This window comes from Rhyacophila brunnea, unplaced genomic scaffold (genome assembly GCF_057557595.1).
Source record: "Rhyacophila brunnea isolate RB1 unplaced genomic scaffold, BYU_Rbru_1.0 scaffold_23, whole genome shotgun sequence".
NCBI classification, from domain to species: Eukaryota; Metazoa; Arthropoda; class Insecta; order Trichoptera; family Rhyacophilidae; genus Rhyacophila; species Rhyacophila brunnea.
Window position 1 is genome coordinate 7,278,065 of NW_028232893.1, and position 23,379 is coordinate 7,301,443.

Consider the following 23,379-nt stretch of genomic DNA (forward strand, 5'->3'; position numbering starts at 1 on the left):
GTGCAAATACGTTATAACTAAAAATTTTAGAGAATCTGATACCGGTTAGTAATAATTAAGGTAATATTAACACTTTGGATTAAAATACAAAAGCCAACTCCAAAAAATTAAAGAAATTTAGAAAGCGCTTCAGAGTGTATTTTAAAAGCTACTAGTTAATTTTAATGTAATGTATTACGCACATTATTTAGTTTGTAGAGCAGCGATTTCCAAACTGGGAGGCGCGGAGTGTTGCAAAGGGAGGCGCAAAAAGTTTAACACCATTATTATTAATGTAGCCACAGGTTTGCAGTTTGCAAATGCATAGTTTATAAAACGGCCAACTACATAAAAAAACAGTCCTATAAAAGGATGTTTGCAAACCTGTCTGAAAATATGGTGACTAATTTTATAATACCTCACTTCTATACTATTGTGAAGCGGCTATCTCGTGAAAAATGAAAGGGTCAAATCATAATGTTGAAATTTGAGGCAAATTTGTTTAGGAACGATAATTTTGTTGTTAAACTTGTCTATTTAGTTGAAATTTGAAAAAATGAGTAAATAAATCAATGCAAGGACCACTAATACATTCATTGATTTAAAAAGACAAAGTGAAGGCATTCATAAAAAATTATAGCTTTAAAATCAAAATTACAAAAAAAAATAAGTTCGCCATGTTTCCACGTTTAAATTTCTGCGCCAGATATATTGAAGCAAACAAAAATCTATTTATGTACTGAGTTCTTGGTTATTTTTCTAATGCACTCTTCATATTAATTTATTAATAGTAAAAAAAGTCGCCCTGCTTTGTTTCAGAACTGTTACATATTTTAAATATGTGTTTGTGCGTTGCAATTTGATGTGATATCTTTTTCATTTTTCTATTAGTACATTGTTGACTATTTGAAAAGGAGGAGGCGCCAACATCAGATTTTTTAAAAGTGAGGTGTAGTAACATAAAGTTTGGAAACCACTGTGGTAGAGGACTTGGGCACAAATCCCAGGGGCGTGGGTTTGCATCCAGATGGGCGTATTTTTTTCAAAAAGATTTTTCTACTCATCTATATTTATGTGTGTGTTCAAATTATGTAAATTTAAGTATGTGACGTTAGAGCAACTGGAGGAGTAGATATGACAGTAAAAACTTAACAGTAAAACAATTCCAAATATCACTTACGATAAATGCATCCAACAACGACGCTATAAATAAACCAGCCCGGTGAGTATTTGATTGTCCAAGTTGGGCTTTCTACATCATTGGTTGCAATTCTTTTAAACCTGACCGGAATGCAACAAATGACGCGGGATATCCACAAAATTGCGAACATAAATGAATCAATCTTTCCATATTTGATGTCCTCTTTTTGTATAGTTTTGTTTCTTTTCCAAAACCTTGTCCATCTGTTCCAAATCGCTGAAAATGGCCAATTATTTTTCCTCTTTTGGATTTTGGTTGTATTGTAATTCAAACCCATTTTATAAACTGCGAGAAAATAATAATATGATACTTATTTTATAGAATTCTTTCGTTTTTATTAATGTCTATATTATCTCTGATGTCTCTCTACTTACTACTATATTATATTACTCTATGCCCTGTATTGACCTATACAAATTCAATTGTCTAGCAACGAAAAATTGTAAACATTATCTATAAGTTATGAAATATATTTTTTAATAAACCGCCATTAATACTAGTAAAGTGTTCATTGTAGTTGTAATCCATTTGTCAATTCAAACTGGTATCAAAATTATTTTAGGATAAACTTATTCAAAAACCATAAATCATTTTGTAGATCAACCTAATAAATCATCGCTTTTTTATTTACTTATAATAATTATGATATCTTCAATCTGTATTTAATATTTCGGGACAGTATTTCATTAGTAGATAGATACATAGATAACTAGGTAAATACATCGGGAATGAATATTGAAAAATGATTCAAGAAAAAATTGATCGCACGACGAATTAGGCGGTCGATCAATTACCTCATCAACATCAACAAGTGGCTTAATAATCCAGAAGGGCAATTCACGAATGAAGCAGTAAAAAACACCGCTTTAACTGAAGCACGTAAAATTTTTAGTTTTACAGGAGATATTGTGTGTATAGAGCTTCGAACGAAATGGATACGTGCGAGTGAGAAAGCATTCATCATGCTTATACCTTACATCCATGCGTTAGAGTAAGATAGAAAGTAAACATGCCAAAACGAACCGTTTGTGAATTTCATAGAAATTAAATAACATTTTTATTCATTTTGGTAATGACTTCATATTTAATCAGTACTTACCGTTAACGTTGCATGATTAAATCATTCAATGTTGAAGTACGTAGCTAATTAATCTTTAAACAAGCTAGTTACGTCTCCAATATAACAACGGAAATTCCGTGTTGTATTTTGCAAACAAACATGTGTGTTTCTGTATTACAAAATCACAATAAATATTTAAGTGAGAATTTAAACACAAAATAATACTTTCAGCGGTAATAGTTATGTAAAAGATAGAAAAAAATAGAATAACAGCCTGTTCACTACGTACAAATTTTTGACGTTTAATAATATGTCAAACCGAGAGTTGCTAGCGCCTCTACCGGCAAAGCGTGTGTACTTAAATTGCATACTGTACTCGATACTACCGGTCGACTTTTAATATACTTCGTTGAAGTAGGTTTGCGCTTACGTTGTGCAACCGGTCATACTGCTTCATTCGTGAATCGCCCTCCTGGCGGGGTAATAGCAAGCATGAACCTTTTCAGCGCCATCTTTAGATTAATAAAGCCTGAGCATATCTTTTTGCACAAGCAACGGTTCACTGTTCAGCTGTCAAAATCAGATCCCAGATTGCTTGACATATTGATTCGCCCTTTCTCGTTTCAAATTGAAGTATAACAAATTCTCAAATTAAATATATTAACTATCAGTGTTATTTATAAATAATATATATTCCTGTTATTCATCAGCTATCAAACTCAGACTAGTCATTCACATAAAAACCGGTGGTAATATCGATTTCCAAAAAAGATGTAGCATTGCTATATGCATTATATTTGTAGAAGGTGTGTTAATGCTAGTGTATTATTTATCATGTAACTCATCTATCCAAATCAAACCATTCCCTGTGTGAACACGACAGAGGCGTCAGTATGAGCACTCTATAGAACAATGACAGGCAATGACAGGTCATCCATAGTCCATAGACAACAACGGGAAGGGCGGAAAAGGTAGGACCAGTCGCTGTGGACTTTCTACTTGAGTCGGCAATGACCTTCTCCATATCATCTACCATCTTAAGCTAGAATCCTCCGGTGTCGACACTGTCAGCACGCTAATAGTCATTCACTTTGACTTAAGGCTCACCGCACATTAATGCTGTCTTGTGGTTGTGTCGCCTGTCGACTATTCTACCGTAGGAAATATGTATAGAAGCTACTCGGTGCGGAATATTTAAATAAAAACATAACCACAAAATGGCGTTAATGGGACTCTGATCCTAATATTAACGGTTATTTTCTTTGACGCAATCTATTGATCAAAAGATTTTAAAGGGGGCCTCGTAATGGTTCATACTAGTCATATAATTATTAAACAAAATCTCTGCAACTAAAACCAAAGGGGTCCATGACGTAACCATTCAAGCAGATGCGTACAAGTTCTAACAAATGAACCATTAATATTATTGTTTGGCATCTGCTTCTTCTTATTATGCCATCACCTAGCCGAGGTCGGCCACCATCAAGGCAATCTTAGATTTGTCGTTTGCTACCTGGAACAGTTCAGTGGAGCTGCACTCGTACCAATCACGGATGATCTTAAGCCACGAAATGCGGCGCCGTCCTTACCATTGAATGACAAGTTGGGACAAGGGAATGCTGTGATTTTGTCCTCTCATAATGTGGCCGAGGTACTGTAGTTTCCTGGTTTTGATACTACGTAGAACTTCTCGGTCCTTCCCCATTCGATTGAGAACTTCAATTTTGTCACCCTGTCAGTCCAAGGAATTTTGAGGATGCGTCTATACAGCCACATCTCGAAAGCTTCAAGTCTCCGTGACATCTCTTGGTTTAGCGGTTATGTGGCATCACTAAGATATTATTTATAGCGACCAGATCGGACGGCTTGATGAGTCCAACAGCCGGTTGAACTGACTTGAGCATCTCTTCCCTTTCCGTACATATTTCAGGACATTCCCAGAGAACGTGGTTTCCGTCCTGTATTTCTCCGCCACATGGACGTGTTATTTGCTCATAAAGTTTGGTAGAAAATCCACCGCGCCGGGACAGTGACGTCACATGGCACACGGCTTACGGGCCACACAAAATTGTGTTTTTGCTAAAAACTTTTCAAATGCAAATTAACACGTTAATTACAAAATTAATTAAAAGGGCCCGTAAGCATTGTGTTAATGAAAAATCAGCTTCTGCACATGCGCCGATGCGATATTTTGCTATTCTACCTGCAACCCATGTCGAGTGAAATTTGTTCGCGCGAGAAGCACATTCTTTTTGCTACCAAAAATGACGCACCGATGTTCTATGACGTGTGGCAGTGCATTGAGTTATATGTGTTTTGTGAATGTAAACAAATTCGACAGGTTGCTGTCGACATGAGTTTCTATGTGCGACTGGGCTATAGTGTGTTTTTTTATTAGTTACATCGATTTGATGTGGGGATAAAAAAAACACAAAAAGATTTCAATAATTTTTTTTTTATACATTTTTGTATTAAGTAATGTTATATGTATTTTAATTTGGTATTACTTGCTAAGTACACTAACAATATGATGGATATTTAATACCTAAATAATATTATATAAATTATTATAGCTATTATATTCGTATTACCTATACAATTTATTATCTTACACCGACGCACACTAATGCAATGTTTTAGTTAAATTATCTCGAAAAGTAAACCGACAAAATTCATCGTGTTTTTTTTACATTTATATTATCTATAAACCGTCCACGAGGGATCTAACAATAGCGAAGGGTGGAAGTAGGCTATTAAGATCCGACATAAACAGTGCACACTAAACTTTTGTCAGTCATACACATTTGTTTTCATTGAACTGATAATACAATTTGCAAATGGTGCTGGTTAGTTTTTAAAATTCAACTTAACCCTGCCTTACCAAACCATAATAGTTAAGGTATGCTATTGGCGATCCGACAAAAATAATGCACACTTTTTCAGTCACACTTATTTGGTTTTGTTGTTTGATTTTTAGCGTTAGTTTGTTTTAAAAAAATAATTAAACCCTGCGTAAACCAAACCAAGCTAACTAACACTATCTGCACACTGTATTCTTAGTTCAATGAAAACAGATACGTATGACTGACAAAGTGTAGTGTATGCTATTTATGTCAGATTTTAACAGCCTACCTCCACCCCTCCATCATCAGTGGGATCTAGGTATTATTGTAGATATCATATCGATAACAGCTGAACGATCACCAACAATGTTTGGTTTGGCCTTTTCTTAATATATTCTTCTTGTACCATCTCCTCACCGAGGTGATCCTCAATCTATCATCCATTACTCGGAATAGTTCGGTGGAGCTGCACTCGTACCAATCACGGATGTCCTTAACTCAAGACATACGGCGCTGATTTAGGAATACTGCAATTTTACCTTTCATAATGTGGCCGAGGCATGGCCCCCATATCTTGAAGCGGGCCCCCAGGCTAGGATCTTTGGCGGGCCCCCCTATTCATCGGTAGTGTTATAAGCAGAAGGACGCTCTACATAATCGTTTTCTAAATGTTGTTTTGGGTACAATTTAGGGTATTCGGTGTATTTTTAGCGATTTTGTTGTATTGTTGAATAAATCCACTTGAAGTATGGAGTTGTCGAATATCGACACACAAAAATTGCATCACACAATAGACATTTAGAAATTTGAATAGTCTTCAAGCAAAATAGCGCCGCAGGCGACTTTCTCCCATTAGGGCAATTTTGTAATGTGTATATATCTCACTTATCAAGTCAACCCCCACGCCGGGCCCTGCCAGAGTCCGGGCCCCTAGGCTAGAGCCCTGTCAGCCCCCCCCCCCCCTTGTGGGGGCCATGGGCCGAGGTACTTCGGTCGTTTCCCATCCGCTTGAGGATGTAAATATTTGCCACTCTTCCGGTTCAGAGAATTTCCAGGATACGTCTATAGAGCCATATCTCGGAACCCTCAACTCCTGACTTAGCTTTCATTCATTCACACTATAGAGAAGGATTAGGAGAACATAATGATTACGAGCCATACGCTGTCTTATTTTATGGGAAATAGTCCTGTGTTCCCAATAACAAATAAAAGTTTTATTTTTCGTATTGTATCAATATTATCAACAGGGATAATACTGCTCCAGCTACCTGTAAAATACAATATTAGAAATATTTTAATAATTTGTGAAGATCTATGACATTCTATGACTAACACCAAGAGGGAACGTATCCGGAAACTTGTACGTATACAGTTCGCCGTATCACACTTCGCCATGAAATGTTGTATCGAAAATATATGACCGTATATTAAAGACCATCCAATCTCTTTGGGTCGTATAGTAACTACCTACTTACATAAAATTCATGTCTAAATAAAACACGGTTCTTGTCGGTTTACACTTTGCAGGAAGCCAGCAGCAAACAAATTTTGAAAATAACCGATATACTGGATTAATTGTTAGGTTAGGTTAGCTTTCATTCTTGAATTCATGAAATTTGCTAAAATCAGCTATGAAAATTTAATTAATGTTCATATTGAATCTAATAAAATTGGAGACCGCATGGTATATGGTCATCTCTTTCCGATAAGAAAGCTCGCGGCGAACTGTGCTATGATGAAATGTTTTACGTAGGTTGTATCCGGAAATTTGTACGTAAACAGTTCACCGCAGGACACTTATTCGTGCGCCGCAGTACGCGAAACATGAGTTCGTGTAACATTTAATCAAATGACGAGTTCTTCGTTGAACATTATTTCACAGTGGAGTATATTTGTACATATGTTACAACGTGTGGAGATGTCTTTAATAGGTTAAGTTAGGTTAGGTTATGATTAATCTAATTGGAACAGAACTATTTTCAAACTATCGCCGCATTTTGTAAGATACGTACAAATGTATTCCACAGTGAAATGTTCAACGACGAACTCGTCATTTGATAAAATGTTATACGAACTCATGTTTCACGTATTGCGCCGCACGAATAAGTGTCTCACGATGAACTGCATACGTACAACTTACATGAAACCTTACGTAGGTACAATTTACATGACTGTAGCCAAGAGGGAATCGTACAGTTAACTGTGGTTCCTGAACGATTTTGGTAAGTCCGGTGAATTTGGTAAAGGTTAAATTATTACGCTGGCAGACACTTAAGGTGATCATCTGCGCCAATTTTGCTCTATTGTGAAATGTTATTTTGGATGCCTCGTAATGGCTCTCGGGGAAACACTGATCTAATATTAAGATCAAAAACAATGCTTGATTTAAAATTAATACATACGTCTGCAATAACACCTCTGTCAATCACTCTCATCTCCATGCAGGTAAAGAGCGTCGGACTTTGCTTGAGTATTTCAAGATATATTTTCAAGTCCTCTCTCAGGTGTTTATCAGTAGTTGCTGCTAACGCTTTTGTGACAATAATGACAGTCTCCTTTGCTTGAAAACATACATAGATATATATCATCATTTATGGCACTCCCTTGGTGGATCTTAGCCTCCATCAAAAATTTTCTCCTTCCTGGACCGAGCATTCTTAAATCCCGTGTGGCGCAGTCCCGCCATCTCAATTTCGACCGTCCAGATTTTCTCTTATCCCCAGAGGTTGCGTACATAGTCCACCTTGGTGGTATATCCTCCGGCATTATGCACGTGATCGATCCAGCGTAGTCTCTGCATTTCATATGTTACGTAATATTTTCACCCCTATAATGCATGTTAAGCTCCTAATCATCCAAAATATATACCACTTTCCTGAATAGACCAAAGATTCTTCTCAAAACTTCTACTCAAAGATATCCATATGTCTCTCATTCTGTTTGCTGAGTGCCCAATATTATCCATACGTTAATACTTGACTTTTATATAAGGTTTTAGTTTTCCTTGAGAGTGCCTTGTTAATGAGAGTACCAAATTTAATGTTAAAGAGGTGCTTCAATTCTTCATGAAGAATCTCATGTAACCTAACCTAACTAATATACTTGTTTCGAGACATGGTTTGTTACCACTGGTTTTATCCCGCACTCTTGGGCAAAGCGAAGATAGATACACGAAGGTGACCGGCTTTGAAACCAATAGCTTTGAAACCAACCGTTTAGCTGTTATGAAATTCCCAATAAGAAATGCTACCGTTTTATTGGTTATCCGAAATTGCGTGTGGGAGACTAATAACAACAATACTAGAAATAAAGATACAGTTCGGTTATGAGGAATACAGCGGAAAACACATTTTGAAAATAGCCGATATACTGAATTATTTGTTAGGTTAACCTAACCAAACCAAACCAAACCTAACCTAACCTAACCTAAATTAACCGAACCAAACCTAAACTAACCCGAACTAACAAATAATCCAGTATATCGGGTATTTTCAAAATGTGTTTTCGGCTGTATTCCTCATAACCGAACTGTACCGAAATCAAATATACAACACATTAAACAAGTATTTCAGCTTAAAGTTTGATAATACTAATGGCCGACTGCGTGTTTTTTTGACAATTGAAGCGCCTAGTTTCAAAATCTACTTTGGCGTTTTTTAAATACATAATATTATCTAACTCAAAATTATTCAAAACCGTTTTAGGGAGATTAGAAACTAGGCACTTCAATTACTCGGAGAAGTTAACGTGTTAGTATCCACTAGGTACTTGGATTTACACATCCATAAAAACTTTAATTTCCAATAAATTAATCATAATAATTATAACCCGCAAAATTCGTGAAGGCAATTAAATGTGAAAAACGAACAAAGTTCCCGAAATAATTTACCACTTCAAGCATAATGACGACAACAAAGATCGTCAGTAGCATTTCTCGCTGTTATTATGAACAACGATATACCGTTGTTTAGCGTTCAAAGGGTTGATTTGTGGTTGTCAATGTTGATGTTACATATTATTACGAATAAAAATAAATGTAAGATTTTTCTTTAACTTACCATCTTAGTGACTATATGACAGCACTCTATGATCAACATAAGTTTTAAACAGACACAAACGCTCCAGATTGCGTTCACTGCCATTGGATACGTCGAATCCGAGCGATCTACACAAACAAAAATAAAACTTTCTGTTTAAATTTGAAGGAATTGATGAGAGAGAGTGTGATGATGTGTTAAATGCAGCAGTGGTGTGGATGGATGTGGATGTTTATTGTCTTGATGCCAGTGGCGCACCCAGGATTTATTATTGGGGGGGGGGGGGGGCGAAGGAGGAGAATGGACATTAGTCCCATAGGCTCTTTTTCTTCTTCATATAAATATTTTTACATAATTTCACAATACACGGCGATATATTTGTACAGTTTCTCCTAGTTTTTATTAAATTGGAGGCATAGTGGCGGTAACCGTTGAGCGTGTCATCAGCGACTGGCGGATTGGAAGTGAACAGCGACCATGCTGGACATGTGTACCTAGTATGCTTAAACATTACTTAAATAATATCGGCTGTGCTACCCGCTTGGTCTAGAGCAGTGTTTCCCAAACTGTGGTACGCATACCCCCTGGGGTACGGGAAGAGTTTGGTGGGGGTACGCGCTGAACCGGGTTATGGCTACGCCTGGTGCAACAAGCAATACATGTATGTTGCTAGAAGGTTTATCGCATGCGGAAGAAGAGCAATTGTTGGAATTATTAGCTTCAGACGGATTCTTGCAAAATAAATATAAGGAGTGTACTTAAACATCATTAAGGTTGCAAATGCAACATGTGTATCCAGTTTTAACAGAGAAATTCCTGAAATACATTGCATTTTTCAACTTCATATCTATGTGAAGTTGCTTTTTCAGCATTTGTAGACATTAAGTCAAAAAAAGGAACAGCCTTTGGGTGTGGAATCGCATCTCAGATTAAAATTAATAACCAGGGAACCAAATTATGATGATCTGTCATTTCAACAAAAATAATTTCATCCTTCTCATGGTTTATAATGAATGTTATTTTTTATACTATAACTTTTATTTATATTTCTGTACCTTAGAGGCAGACGGATGCAAGTGCCAAATACCCAATTGTTCAGGAAAGCCAGAAAACAAACAAAAACAATTTTTATTTTAAACGAATACTCATAACTCCCAAGAAAATATACATAGATTGATCATTATTTTTTGAATTCTAATTCAATTAAAGTACTTCTGGAATATGTAAGAAAGGAAGAAATATAATACAATTTTATATCTAAAAAATAAAATAAAAAACGTAGTATGGATTTGCATCCTTCTGCCTCTAAAGATATTTTGTTAATGTGGACTAGTGTCTTATTTATCTAGCCAAAATAAAACAATTTGTAAGTTAGAAAAACTTATAGGTATAAATATAACAAAGCAAAACACATTTTTTTTTTTAATTTTATTATGTCATCATCATCAGCCTGAATCTATTCACTTCTGGATGAAGGCCTCGCTACTCTCCAAGCTGATTCTACTTCTCTCGGTCGTGTGCATTGCGTTGCCATGTACTTCCGCAGAACTTTATCATTTCATCAATCCAGCGGCCTCTGGGTCTACCTTGCGGACGTTTTGTACTTCTTGAATACCACTGGATGACTAGATTTGTCCAACGATTGTCTCTTTTTCGAGCTATGTGTCTAGCCCATCTCCATTTAAAGCTTTTAATAAACTCTATCACATCATTAATCCTTGTCTGTTCCCTTATCCACTCTTTCTTCTTTTTGTCCGTTTGCGTTATGCCCAGGATGCACCTCTCCATACCACGTTGTGCTACTCGTATGTTTCTGGATCTCTCTTTGATCTCGTTTTCTGTGATCACGGGAAGCACACACTGGTTGAAAACTTTGCGCTTTAGGCACAGTGGAAGGTCACTTTTGAAGACATTATTCAGGCGCCCAAAAACACTCCAGCCTAGCTTTACTCTGCGAACAATTTCATCAAATATACATCCATCTATAGACACTTGTCCCAGATTGATGTAGTTTTTCACCTGTTAGAGCTGAATGGCATTGATGAGGATCTCTTTTTGGCCCGCAAAGCAGTTGAACATAACTTTCTTCTTTGATACATTTATTTTCAAGCCTACTTTGTTGCTTACTTCAGCGAGTTCCTGCATTCTGCTTTGGAGGTTTTCTGAGTCTTGCAAACTACTATGTATTGTCATCGGCAAAGCGCAGATGACTCACGTATTCTCCATTTACGGAGACCCTTGCCATTCCAGTCAAGTTGCCTTAAAAGTCTTCAAGGGTAGCTGTAAATAGTTTAGGTGAGATCGTATCACCTTGTCGGACTCCTTTGCTGATGGTTTATGGAGAACATATTTATATATCACCCGGGGACTCCTTGATTTATGAGTGCATCGAGTATTGACAATTTCTTTATAGAATCGAACGCTTTCTCATAGTCTATAAAACCCATGGATAGCGCAGCTTGTATTCCTGTTACCGCTCTGATTTCTCTGATGACTTGGATATGGTCCATAGTTCTGTATCGTCTTCTAAAGCCGGCTTCTTCTCCCGGCTGGTTCTCGTTTAGTACATATTGCAGATTATTGGATTTGCATTTTTCTGCTTCTAAGGTAGGTATGGCATTTGCATCTTTATGCTATTCTTTATATCTTTTTTATTATAGAAACTAGGACTTTCATCTCTCTGCCTCTAATAAATAAAGCCTTTATGCTGACGATTCTTAAAAAAACTCATTTTCCCCAAAAACGGAGTTGCATCCGTCTGCCTCTGAGGTACAGATTTTATTATGAATGAATTTTATTTTTCGAATATTATTATTTTGTTCATATACTACAAAAGGAATATATTTTGATTGTTATTAAAGTACTTATATGCATTTTTCTTTGATGAGGAGTACTCAGTGTTACGAAAATTATAGAAGGGGTACACAGATGTCGAAAGTTTGGGGAACACTGGTCTAGAGAGCTACAATATTTATGCCGAATTCCACCGAAAAGAATGTTCTTTTGATTGACATCACCACCGTAGTGGGTGTAGTCGTTCTTTTCGCCGAATGTTTATCGCAGATTTTTGGTTTTTTAATATTGAGGTTTCAAAATATTAATTGAAAATGGACAAAAAAAGTATTATTGCTTTTAAATTATACACAACCTAATATCTCGTTTATCGGTCTTTTGTCTATTGCATTCGGTGTACCTACACCATGGCCCCCACATCCTGAAACGGGCCCTCAGGCTAGGGCAATGGTCAGCAAACTGCGGCTCTTTGGTCCCTTGAGTGCGGCTCTGCCACAGATGCTCTCTGCCATATTTGACATGGCTAAAAAGAAGAAGCAAAGAAAATGGGAGAGGATAACCGTAAATGTAATGTTGAATAGACCGAGACTTCGCGTTTATTCAAAACTTAAATGGCTTACCGACCTTTATTTATGTGTCGGGAAAAATTAGCGCATTCAAATTTAGAGAGATACTACAACTAAAAACTCGTAATTTTGCGCTAAATATTCTGTCGATGATGCAAGGAAGAAAGCAGCTGAGAAGAAGAGTCAAGAAAAATAAAGTTCTGAATTTAATTAGGTACTGAATAAAATCTTTCAACAATGTTAATATTGCAAGTTTTGTGGTTAGTAAAAAGATTTCCAAGAGAGGAAATCAAGAGTAAATTGAGAAATCGATTTACTGTTGAGAACCTGGAATCGTGCTTAAAATTAAATCAACAACATACGAACCTGACTTATCCAAACTTTACAAGGAGATGCAAGGCCATTATTCACACTGAGTTTGTCAGTCATTGTCATGATTCAATTTTATGGATACCTGACTTACAATTTAATTTTTATTAATAAATAAGATCATTATTACGTATGATATTCAGTTTTATTCAGTGTACCTACCTATAATTTAATTAGGACTTAAAACTTTAACTAAAGTTCATTAAGTAAATTAGCAGTGTACCTACTTACTATCTACGCATATAATTTCAGTTTAAGAAATTTGGCTCTCAAAAGAAATCTCAATCGTTGTACTGTTGATATTTGGCTCTATTGACTAATGAGTTTGCCGACCACTGGGCTAGGGTATTTTACGGGCCCCCTATCCACCGCTTAGATTAAAGACAGTGTGAAACACTACATTAACGTTTTTCAAATTGTGTTTTAGTTCAAATTGAGGGTACTTATACAGTGAATTATTGGCGATTTTCAATACATCTACTTTAATAATGGAGCTGTCGAGTATCGACATATAATAATCTGAAAATATATTGGACAATTATATAATTTAAAATGTTCATAGTCATGAAGTGTAATAGCGCCGCAGGCGACTTTTTTTTTACTATTAAAGATAATTTATGGTGTGTGTTTATCTCACTTATCTGGTCAACCCGACACGCCGGCCCCCCACAGCCCGGGCCCTCAGGCTAGAGCCCTGTCAACCCTCCCAAACAATCACCTATACCTCTCCAGAATTCAGGTGGACACCGAGAATTTCATTAGGGAACGGGTTTCTAAAAAAACCTGACATCAGTGTTTCGAAATTTTTGTGTTAGAAATTAAAATCTAAGAAATTTTACTAAAAAGGGTGCTGGAGAATTACAAATTATTTTTTGCCGTGTCGTTTGTCTAAGGCTAAGCCCAAGGTATAGTTTATTGACTTTCGATTTCAATGTGTAAAATCATTCTGATGATTTGCATATTTTGGGGGGGGCCAAGGCCCCCTGCCCCCCCCCCCCTGGGTGCGCTACTGCTTGATGCAGTAGTGCAGAGAGTTATAATGGTCGGAATAAGATTAACGGTGTAGGTGTAGCGGTGAGCTTGGTGCTCAGACCGACCCGCGATCTCGTAGCGACGACTACCGATCTACTGTTAAGCAGATGACTGTGTCGAGACGTGACGAGTCAGGAGTGACTGTGTCGACTGACGGACTCGAGTGCAGTACAGAGTTGCCATATTTTCAAAGTGGAATTATAGTACAGACCCTCCAAAATTATAGTATTTGGGGAAAAAATATAGTACGCGTTGTCATCTATTGAAAATGTATAGCTTTTTTGTTTCTCAGAAAAAAATAACGGAGAATTTGAGAAACTCCAGGACCCTTTTTTGTGTAGGTACCTTTTCCGACCAAAAATGCTTACCGAAGAATTCAAGAAATTTCATTTAACGAAAGTCAAGGGATTTTTTTTCGTTTTTCGAGCAATTTTTTCCAAGTTCTCCAAATCTTCTTATATTGCGAAATTATAGTACTTTGCACCAATTTGTCAAACGGAAATAGCGTAATATTAGTACCTACTTTTTACATATTTTTTCCGATATTCAAAATTATAGTATTTTGGGCGTACTATACCTGTTTTATATCGTACATAGTACGCGCACCAAAATTATAGTACACATACTATAAATTATAGTACGGTTGGCAACACTGGTGCAGTAGTAAGTCGAGTGATAGGCTAAAAATGAGTGGTGCCGAGTTATGGGTCGCGCTTGCTATTTATACAAATGAAATCAATACATTACAAGAGCAATTTTCGCCATTAAATACATAATAATTGATACTGTTGGTCTAGGTTATGATTGAGGAAATGATAACAATCGCTTCCGCCACTCAACAACAAAAGATGAACATTTAAATGTGACACCCTTGTAATGCTAAGTGGCATGATTGCTACAAATTAATGTATTAATAAATAAAACTAACAATATACCTAACGAAATTGATAAAAGAAATAAAACTAGATAAGTATGTACATGTACTGTTACCATGGGAATAATAGATCGATGCCTCATGCGAATCGATGTATTATTGTGGCTGTGATCGATTGACCAAAGCAATGTCGGTATCATTTTATTTAAAATTGCCGTGTTTTTACCAAGACGCGCGTTCCTTGTGGCGAAAACAAATAATAATGAAGTCTTTGATTTCTGACATTTTGAGAATGTATTAGGTATATCGAATCCCTTTCAATAATAAAATAAAAATCAATTCGATCCCCGTATATCAAATTTGTACCGAAATAAATGTGTTTGATTCAAAATAAAGTTCGTCAATTACCAACCCCTCTATCGAATCATAATTGATCTAGGCGATGATTGAGGAAATGCTGACAATCGCTTCCGCTACCTTGTTTTATTCTGACAAAAAAACATACAATATATTAAAGTGTGTCACCCTTGTAATGGTAAGTGGTATAATTGCTACATATATTTTTTTAATATAGGTACCCTTAAAGAATATTCTTGGTATATAATTAATTATTGTGGGCACGAAGAATTTTATTCTGGCCCTGAATAATATTGTCAGTGACGAATGTTCCTATATCTGAATATAACATACTTATTCCTGCAACGATGCAATAAAATCCAATCACCAAATGGATTGGCAAGGAAAGAAATACTGTCAGCTGCGTGAGACCAAATGCTTCGTCGAACATTCGTGCTGCGTCGCTGAGGATCTGTCTCGCTCGTAATGTAGCTGACATTTTGCGTCTATGGCTGTGGCTGCATTCATTAAAATCAGTGTTGAACTTTGAATCTGAAAACAAATAGTGTTAGAGTCAATTTTATGGTATTAAACCGACTGTGTTTAGGAAAATGGACGTAACCCTCGATTTTTCGAAAAGTGTTTTTATTAGATATTAACAATGCATACAACTAAATACACGTTCTGTAAAAAGGAAATAAGCCGCGAATGCCGATTTATTATCTAAATTCAGGTTTTAATTGAGCTTTAATTAACCTTTAATTCAAGAAAAAAAGCATTTACCCTCAATTTTTATGATTTTCGGTAATAAAATCTTTAATTATCAGTAGATCGAAAAGATATTACACTAAATCATCAATCATCATGCACCCAATGTCTATGCCTATTTTTTATTAGGTAATATTAAACCAAAATCATTCAAAAAACGTTTTTTGCTTCTCCTGTGAAATTTGTTCTGTGCGGGTTACGCCCTTTTTCCTAAACACGGTCGAAACATAAATAATTTGAAAACGTCTCATGCATATAGCTATTTACTAGAAAACAATCTTTTTCCAACACCCGACGGGACATAAACCTGTAACCGCTGGATTAGCACCAGTGTGCTTCTCAAATTAAGCCATGGGCATTCTACTTAATTACGACGATTTTTAACTACTAGTTCTTACATAGAATGCTCATAAAATTGCGATATGATGTTGGCTGTCAGTTTTTGTATATTAAATCATGGTAAGTATAAATCAAATACCTTAATTTTACTAACTGACCTCACGGACTACTCCAAGTACTTATTTTTTATAGCGTACTTGCGCTTGTTAATAATTTAATAAACTATTTCTTTTATTCAACGAATAATTCACAAGATTTGAGAATATAACATTCTATATACCTATTGAACATAGATAATTTGAAAATATCTCATGCATATACCAAATAGAAAAAATCTTTTTTAGAAAAAAATATCCCGTCGGGTGTTTGGTGGGTATATGCATGAGATGTTTTTAAATTATGTATGTTATGTTCAATATATAGAATGTTACATTCTCAAATCTTGTGAATTGTACATTGAATAAGAGAAAATAATTTATTAATGGTATTAGTAACAGTGTCAATAATTCATGGTGGAAAGATAATAAAAACAATCAGAGAACTTCGAACGCAATATGAGAAACTGTTCGAAAATGATACCCTTAGAGAATAATAAATACTCAAATATTATGTTTGAACCTAGTTACTCAAAAATAACCAGAATGGACTTGGTTCACTATGCTTGTGAACCACTCACATTATGTCGATGGCTTAGTGCAAAGATATACATTTTTTATTAACAGTCTGACGGATTGAATGTCATTGGTTCTGGGACATCTTCCTCATTGCAGTTGTCTAAACAGCATTTAAAATTGTCTGTCTGCTCAGAAATAACACCAGATTTACCTAAACATTAAAATGTAATTAAAATAATTAATTTCTTAAAACATAATATTATAATTATTATATTCAGAAAATATTTTCGACGAAACGACAGGGAATAAAATAAACTGAGTCAATGTCAATAATTTTATTTGCGATATTCTGACGACACAGTGATTATTGAGGACAGCAGTCAGTGACGTCTATCCGAGGTAGGCAGATCATGCGTTGATTAAGGGCGGAAAATTAAAGATGGTTTGCAAATAATACTACTTTTGATGGTAGATTCGGTGGCGATGACCATTTTTGTGCAATGACAATGTGTACTGATTCTTAAGTTCTAAATGCGTCTATTGGAATCGTAAATTATTTCATTACATTTATTTATCTGTTTAAGAGCGTACAAAAGTGAAACGGCAAATAATTTTCAACAGTATGTAATTTTCAACAGCATGAATATATTTGTTGGGTCACTACTGTGGTATTCGATGTGTGGGTTGAGGATGATGATAATGAAGTCTACGATGTAGCAGGGTGAGATTTATTAGCAGCGTATCGGTACAATAGTATATTATACAATGATAGTACATATAATCTACTGAGATAGTGACGAGCTAGGTACTTGGATTCGAGTGACATTTAGATATTAAATTATTCTTCGTTATTTATACAATAAAAAGTAATACATAACATGAAATTCTGGCTTAAATTCATTAATTTTCAATTCATTAAATTCATATTAGACTAATTATAGAGTCAGCGTTTTAAATCAAGAAGTTTGTGAAATATTATTTATTATTACAGTCGTAAGAAAATATGATACCATGAAAAATGATTATTCGGCTAATACACCGTAATGATATAATGTGCTGTGATATGATGTAATAATATACCGTATCTAATGTCGCCAATTGACTTGCTGATCTAGCTAAGAGTTGTTTGCTGGAAATTGATTCGCTGGGAATATATTACTGCAGAGTAATTTGATACATTAAACAATAGATATCTGATCGCTATTATTCTGCAGCTACATATTCTTAAATCGTGTAAAGTTGACTAAAAAGCGTTCCGCATGTACTTGAAAAGAGAGCGTGTGAATGAATATACTATAATTATTACGAATATAAAAATAAAAATAACATTAAAAGGACGCATGTTGAATTTTTATAACAAATTATATTTCGTTCGGCTCGCGTCATTTGCACAGTCCGCGCATCGCCTAGTCACGATCTTTTTAGACCATGCCTCAGTTGAAGTATAGTCTTAACGAAAACCACCTTCCATTCCAAACTACATACCTACCACTTTGATTTTGAACAAAACGAAGTTTGTCTATTATATTCAATTATGTACATATACGTAGTTATATTAAATTCTTGTAATATTTTTATAATTGAAAAAAAAACAATGATATTTAAAAACCGTCTTCTATAGAGATGGAGCCTAAGTGTATAAGGATTGGAATAAAAAATCACGATCTTTTTAGACCATGCCTCAGCTGAAGTATAGCCTTAAGATATCGGCAAAGAAATAATAAAATTTAAAGAAAATAATATATGTAGTCACAACTTAACAAATGGGGCGCCATTTTGAGTCTCTTTAAGGGCGTCCCTTTACCGAGGGACGTAATTGCAGCCAGGAAAGGTTTGAAAATATACCAACAAAATGCAGAATTCTCCGTAGACAATAATTATTGTTATGAAGGGACTGTTCATCATTTTAATCCAGAACACCGTCCATAGCGTAATTATTAGCATATATCTCCCTCAAAATCATTAATCTTATACCATTATTTTCCTATCTTTCGTGGTATTGTTGTAAAGTGTAAAGGAACAAGACCACTTTTAGGAGGACACCAGAAGTTGAGATGCAAGTCAGATTGGAGCTTGCTCCGATGAATGAAGTAACGAAAGTTTATTGCTGCGTATTGGTACAATAGTTGCGTTAGCGGTCCGAGGCTCGGCGGAAGAGATACTGTGCGGAGCGACTGACACGAAGATAACTGATCAGACTAAGATTAAGATTGATTATATTGATGGATTAAGATGATCCGCTATTTATATACATGAATATTCGGTAAATTTCGAGTCGTTGTTGATGAAGTTTGCAATTGAGAAATCTGCTGGCCTCTGCATTATTGCAACTTCGAGCGTTTCCATTGAAGGACATTACACATGTAGAATATACTGACCGTAGATGCAACGATTATTTGATAGTTAAATGACTTGCTAATTATTCTTACGTTGTTGAAATAATGCTGACAAATGCCCGAGGTAATTGTCCGCTATAGTCTCACTACCATAAAGAAAATGGAGAATGTCAGATATCTTATTAGTTAATCTTTGGTCCATCTTGATATGATATTAGAATTCCATATTTTGTTCAAGCCTGTCATTGCTCTCATTGTTATCTTCCAATATACAACCTCTTTATGACTATATAAACAAAATCCTCAACAATGTCGAGTTCTTCAAATAGATCGTTTTTAAAAAATTACTACTTCAATCTATTATCATGATTGTAGATAAATCTAGATTCTATTATCCCAGGACTTATGAACATTCTATATGCGTATAATGAATAAAACTATTCCACGTTTGAAATTTGCAATGAGAGTATTTTGTTACTGTATCGATCAAGATTAAAAAACATCTAAAGCCGTTTACCATAAATCCATTTCGGCGTATTTAAATCTCTTGTAAGGATCATGAGACCTTTGTTGACTGAATCAAATCTTTCTTTGAACATGTATATGAAGGTAGACAGCATGATTACCACCATAAGTCCAAACAGGTATATTAAGAAAAACATTGACATGTAGGTGATGTTTATAACTCTGACTGAAAGAAAGCAACAAGATTATTACAAAACTTGCACATATTACTAGATGGCAGTACCATCTGTCAAAATTCTTATTCGTCCTGTCTCTCCCTCTCTCATGGCTACGTGTAAATTGTACGTAAAACATTTCACCGTGGCACAGTTCGCCATGAGCTTTCTTATCGGAAAGAGATGACCATAATATCTCCAATTTTATTAGATTCAATATGAAAATTAATTCAATTTTCATAGCTGATTTTGGTAAAATTCATGAATTCAAAAATGAAAACCTAATGTCATTTCCCTCCATTTTCGAAAGTGAAAACACGCTGTCACTTCGTTTCTTCGTATGGATTTTCGTCTGGATTCAGGACTTGGAGGTGGATAAATAACACACCGGAATTGTGGTGGAAACGACGAGATGTATTTACGTTAATATATTCTAATGGTTACATTTTTATACAAATTCTTTTCAGTTTAATTTTGGCGGATAGCGAGGTTAATACTGCTTACTGCGTTGCTGTCAAAAATGCTTCTCCTGCGCTAAAACAAACGGCCGCTTACGAGCGGTACAAATGCGGCATTGCCGTTCGTATTTTTTTAACGGCATTCAGAAAATGTTGCCCGTCAGATATTTACCATTATTTAATTATTTTCTCAATCTACCCTTACTATTTGTTGGTTTGATACCGACTCGGGCCTCTCCAGATACACAGAGACATCCCCAAATGGGGACCATTCGGGGGTGTAACACTAACCTAACCTAATAAATAATCCAGTATATCGGCTATATTCAAAATTTGTTTGCTGCTGGCTTCCTGTAAACCGACAAGAACCGTGTTTTATTTAGACATGAATTTTATGTCAGTACTATACGACCCAAAGAGTAAGGACGGTATTTAATATACGGCCATATATTTCCGATGCAACATTTCACGGTGAAGAGTGATACGGCGAACTGCATACGTACGAATAAGTTTCCGTATTATATAATTCCATATTAGTGAAGTTTCCAGCGCTCGAAATGGAATATTTTACGAACTGGAGCGCTCGATAACTTTACGAACATATTGACATAGTTATCTAATAGTATCTGTATTTTATAAAAATAAGTGTGTAACAAAAATAAGATTTTTTTAAATGCCATTTTTTCTCGCATAGACGGTCAAATTAATATGTCTACGAGACGGAGCGATAATGTTAGCGATTTTATGAAACGGAACTGCGCTCCGGTGCGTTCCGGTCCATTTCGAGCCCTGGAAGTTTTTGAACCACAGAGTAATTTACAGACCTCCGTTTGTTAGTTGTCATTTGTATTTGATGCAATGCTCTCTGAGAATTAATATGTTAAGTATATTATGTTAAAATTGTAAAAAGTCCAATGTAATAGTAATCAATATTTTGTATCAATAAATAAATCGAATGTTACTTACAGTATAAGTCATGGAATGCATCATTTTTAGTGATCATAACTTTTTGCACCAGAAACACCATAAATAAAGCTATCAAGGTCACACAACAAAGGACGAATTTCATACTCTTTTCTTTTTTAGGTGGCGTCCATGATAGTAAAATGTCAACCTGAAATAATAATAATAAAACAAATATTTATAAGACATGACCACAGAACAGATTAATAAATATAATTCCAATAGGCTATATCCCAATATACTACACTACATTTTGACGCTAGGTTTTGAATGTGTGAGTGTCCTACGAAAATTTACCACGCATTTATAGACGTGCAATAGTGTGTGTTGCGTGAGCGTCAGTGTATAAAACGAGAGCAGTTGTCAGAACGAAATACAAGCGTATTATTCATACGTGTTTAAGTTTGTCCCATATTCTTCCACACTCCACACCCGTTAGGTATTTCAGTCCCCATTATTTCTGAGTTCTCCGTAGATGACAATAATCTAAAGCTAAAACGACATTGTATTTATATTTTATATACTTACTTCCCTATCGGTTCCGATCCCCTTGTGCAGGTATTTTTCCCCACGGCGATTTTACCTGACGCAGATGACACACTTGATTCGTCAGAAGATATGAAACAGTACATCGACGCAGTTCAAATCAGTCATATATTATCAAATTCAACCAAACCTCAGCAAAAATTTGGTATATAATATTTCTTTTTTAAATAACCATGCTCTTGCTATTTGTCATGGGCAGCCGTGTTAAGAAACATCACGCCAGCAGGTCTATTCTTAGATAATAGTTAATACGGTAATACGTTTCCGTTATTTTTATTGATCGAAAATAACACTGACATCAATCGGAGAAATTCCATAAACATGTCAGTTATAAACAATAATTGTATTGTTAACACAGTTAAAACGTCTTATTTGATTCCAAATGCATCCCATTAGAATCGCCAATTGGATAAAAACGTCCAAATGAAGATTCTGATGGGATATATTTGTAAGGCGTTTTAACTGTGTTACTCAGCGACATTTGGCAGCTCGCGGTTAACGCGGTCATGGGTACCGTGTTAAAAATATCACGTCTGACAGTTCTACTTCCACAACACCACGACAACTTTCCAGGATAATCAACTGGCTGAATATGACATTTCATATTTATAACCTTCTTTTATTGATTTTGACTTATGTAATATGTTAGAATAGCCCTTCTGGCGGTTAACTTTACGGAGATTATTAACTGCCTGAATACGACATATCATATTTATCACCTTTTTTATTGATTTTGTAGTTAAGTGATGTGTTAGAATAGGCCTGATGGAAAAGTAAACAATAGTAATTACCTTTTCGAACATCCTAATGGTATTAATTAGAGTCTTGACGTATAAGCCAGCACTTAATGTGTATATAAAAGAAAATGTTGACAGCATTATCGCATTAAATATAGTTAGGTATGTTAACGTCTGAAAAACATATGCGCTCCTCGTCATGAGCATGTACGTCGACTGGACCATTGTATATAATATGGTGATGGTTACTGAAAATAAACAAATTTAGGTTAATTAGTGGGTATTCAATATGATTCGATGACTTTTTCAATATGCCTTTATGGAGTTCCATGACAAAACAGAAGTCTGACAAAACAGGAGAGTGACAAAACAGAACAACGATAAATATAACTATGATCTTTCAGGAAAAATATAAATTTAATATTGAAATTGTCCTATCTCTATTATGTTGATAGATTTTTAATAGCACAGATTTTCAATACGCCATAATAAATCAAATTATATACCTAAATTCTGCATTCCTAATCGTTAGAAAGCCTCAAATAAACGGAACTTAACTCTGTGTTGCCGGCAAGCTTAGGATATCTCATCTTAATTAATATGATATGTTCAAAATGATTGGGTGACTAGGGACGAAATAATGACCTAACCTAAATAGATTCCACAAAAATTAATGTTTCATTTTTCCCCTGGCTGTTTTGTCTTGTCACTGTTATGTTTTGTCATGTTCTGTTTTATCATGTTGCGTTTTGTCCGGTTACCCTTTATGGAAACCATAGCAGTGTTCGAAATGGACAATTTTACGAACCGGAGCGCTCGATAATTTTCCGAAAATATTAACATATTTA

General features: G+C 35.3%; 2 protein-coding genes across 3 annotated transcripts in view; both read right to left on the reverse strand.

The window, feature by feature from the left end:
• LOC147069401 (uncharacterized) overlaps positions 1 to 23,379 on the reverse strand; it is a 38,287-nt gene that overhangs the window by 10,690 nt on the left and 4,218 nt on the right. The window contains exons 1-2 of one of the 2 annotated variants that reach the window (XM_085950108.1): positions 5,623 to 5,784; positions 1,160 to 1,465 (exon numbers count right to left, since the gene is read on the reverse strand). In XM_085950108.1, the coding sequence (XP_085806234.1) occupies positions 1,160 to 1,465; positions 5,623 to 5,629 (313 nt within the window). In that variant the 5' untranslated portion in view covers positions 5,630 to 5,784. Of the gene's footprint in view, positions 1 to 1,159; positions 1,466 to 5,622; positions 5,785 to 23,379 lie in introns of those variants that run through there. The other variant, XM_085950109.1, reaches the window with a different exon arrangement.
• On the reverse strand, positions 5,793 to 22,597 carry LOC147069402 (uncharacterized). The gene is made up of 8 exons (XM_085950110.1): positions 22,586 to 22,597; positions 21,252 to 21,399; positions 19,665 to 19,838; positions 16,918 to 17,022; positions 15,445 to 15,642; positions 9,142 to 9,248; positions 7,486 to 7,643; positions 5,793 to 6,351 (listed from the first exon to the last, which is right to left on the reverse strand). Exons 1-7 carry the CDS (start codon positions 22,595 to 22,597, stop codon positions 7,608 to 7,610), a joined length of 780 nt encoding a protein of 259 aa, XP_085806236.1. The 3' UTR covers positions 5,793 to 6,351; positions 7,486 to 7,607.

What these genes read in the sequence shown, in the direction of transcription:
- LOC147069402 (XM_085950110.1), bottom strand. An exon ending in GACATTCAATCCGTCAGACT is followed by an intron (nt 15,643 to 16,917) that starts GTTAATAAAAAA and finishes ATTTGTTTTCAG; the next exon opens with ATTCAAAGTTCAACACTGAT. An exon ending in GTCATATAGTCACTAAGATG is followed by an intron (nt 7,644 to 9,141) that starts GTAAGTTAAAGA and finishes TATGTTTTCAAG; the next exon opens with CAAAGGAGACTGTCATTATT.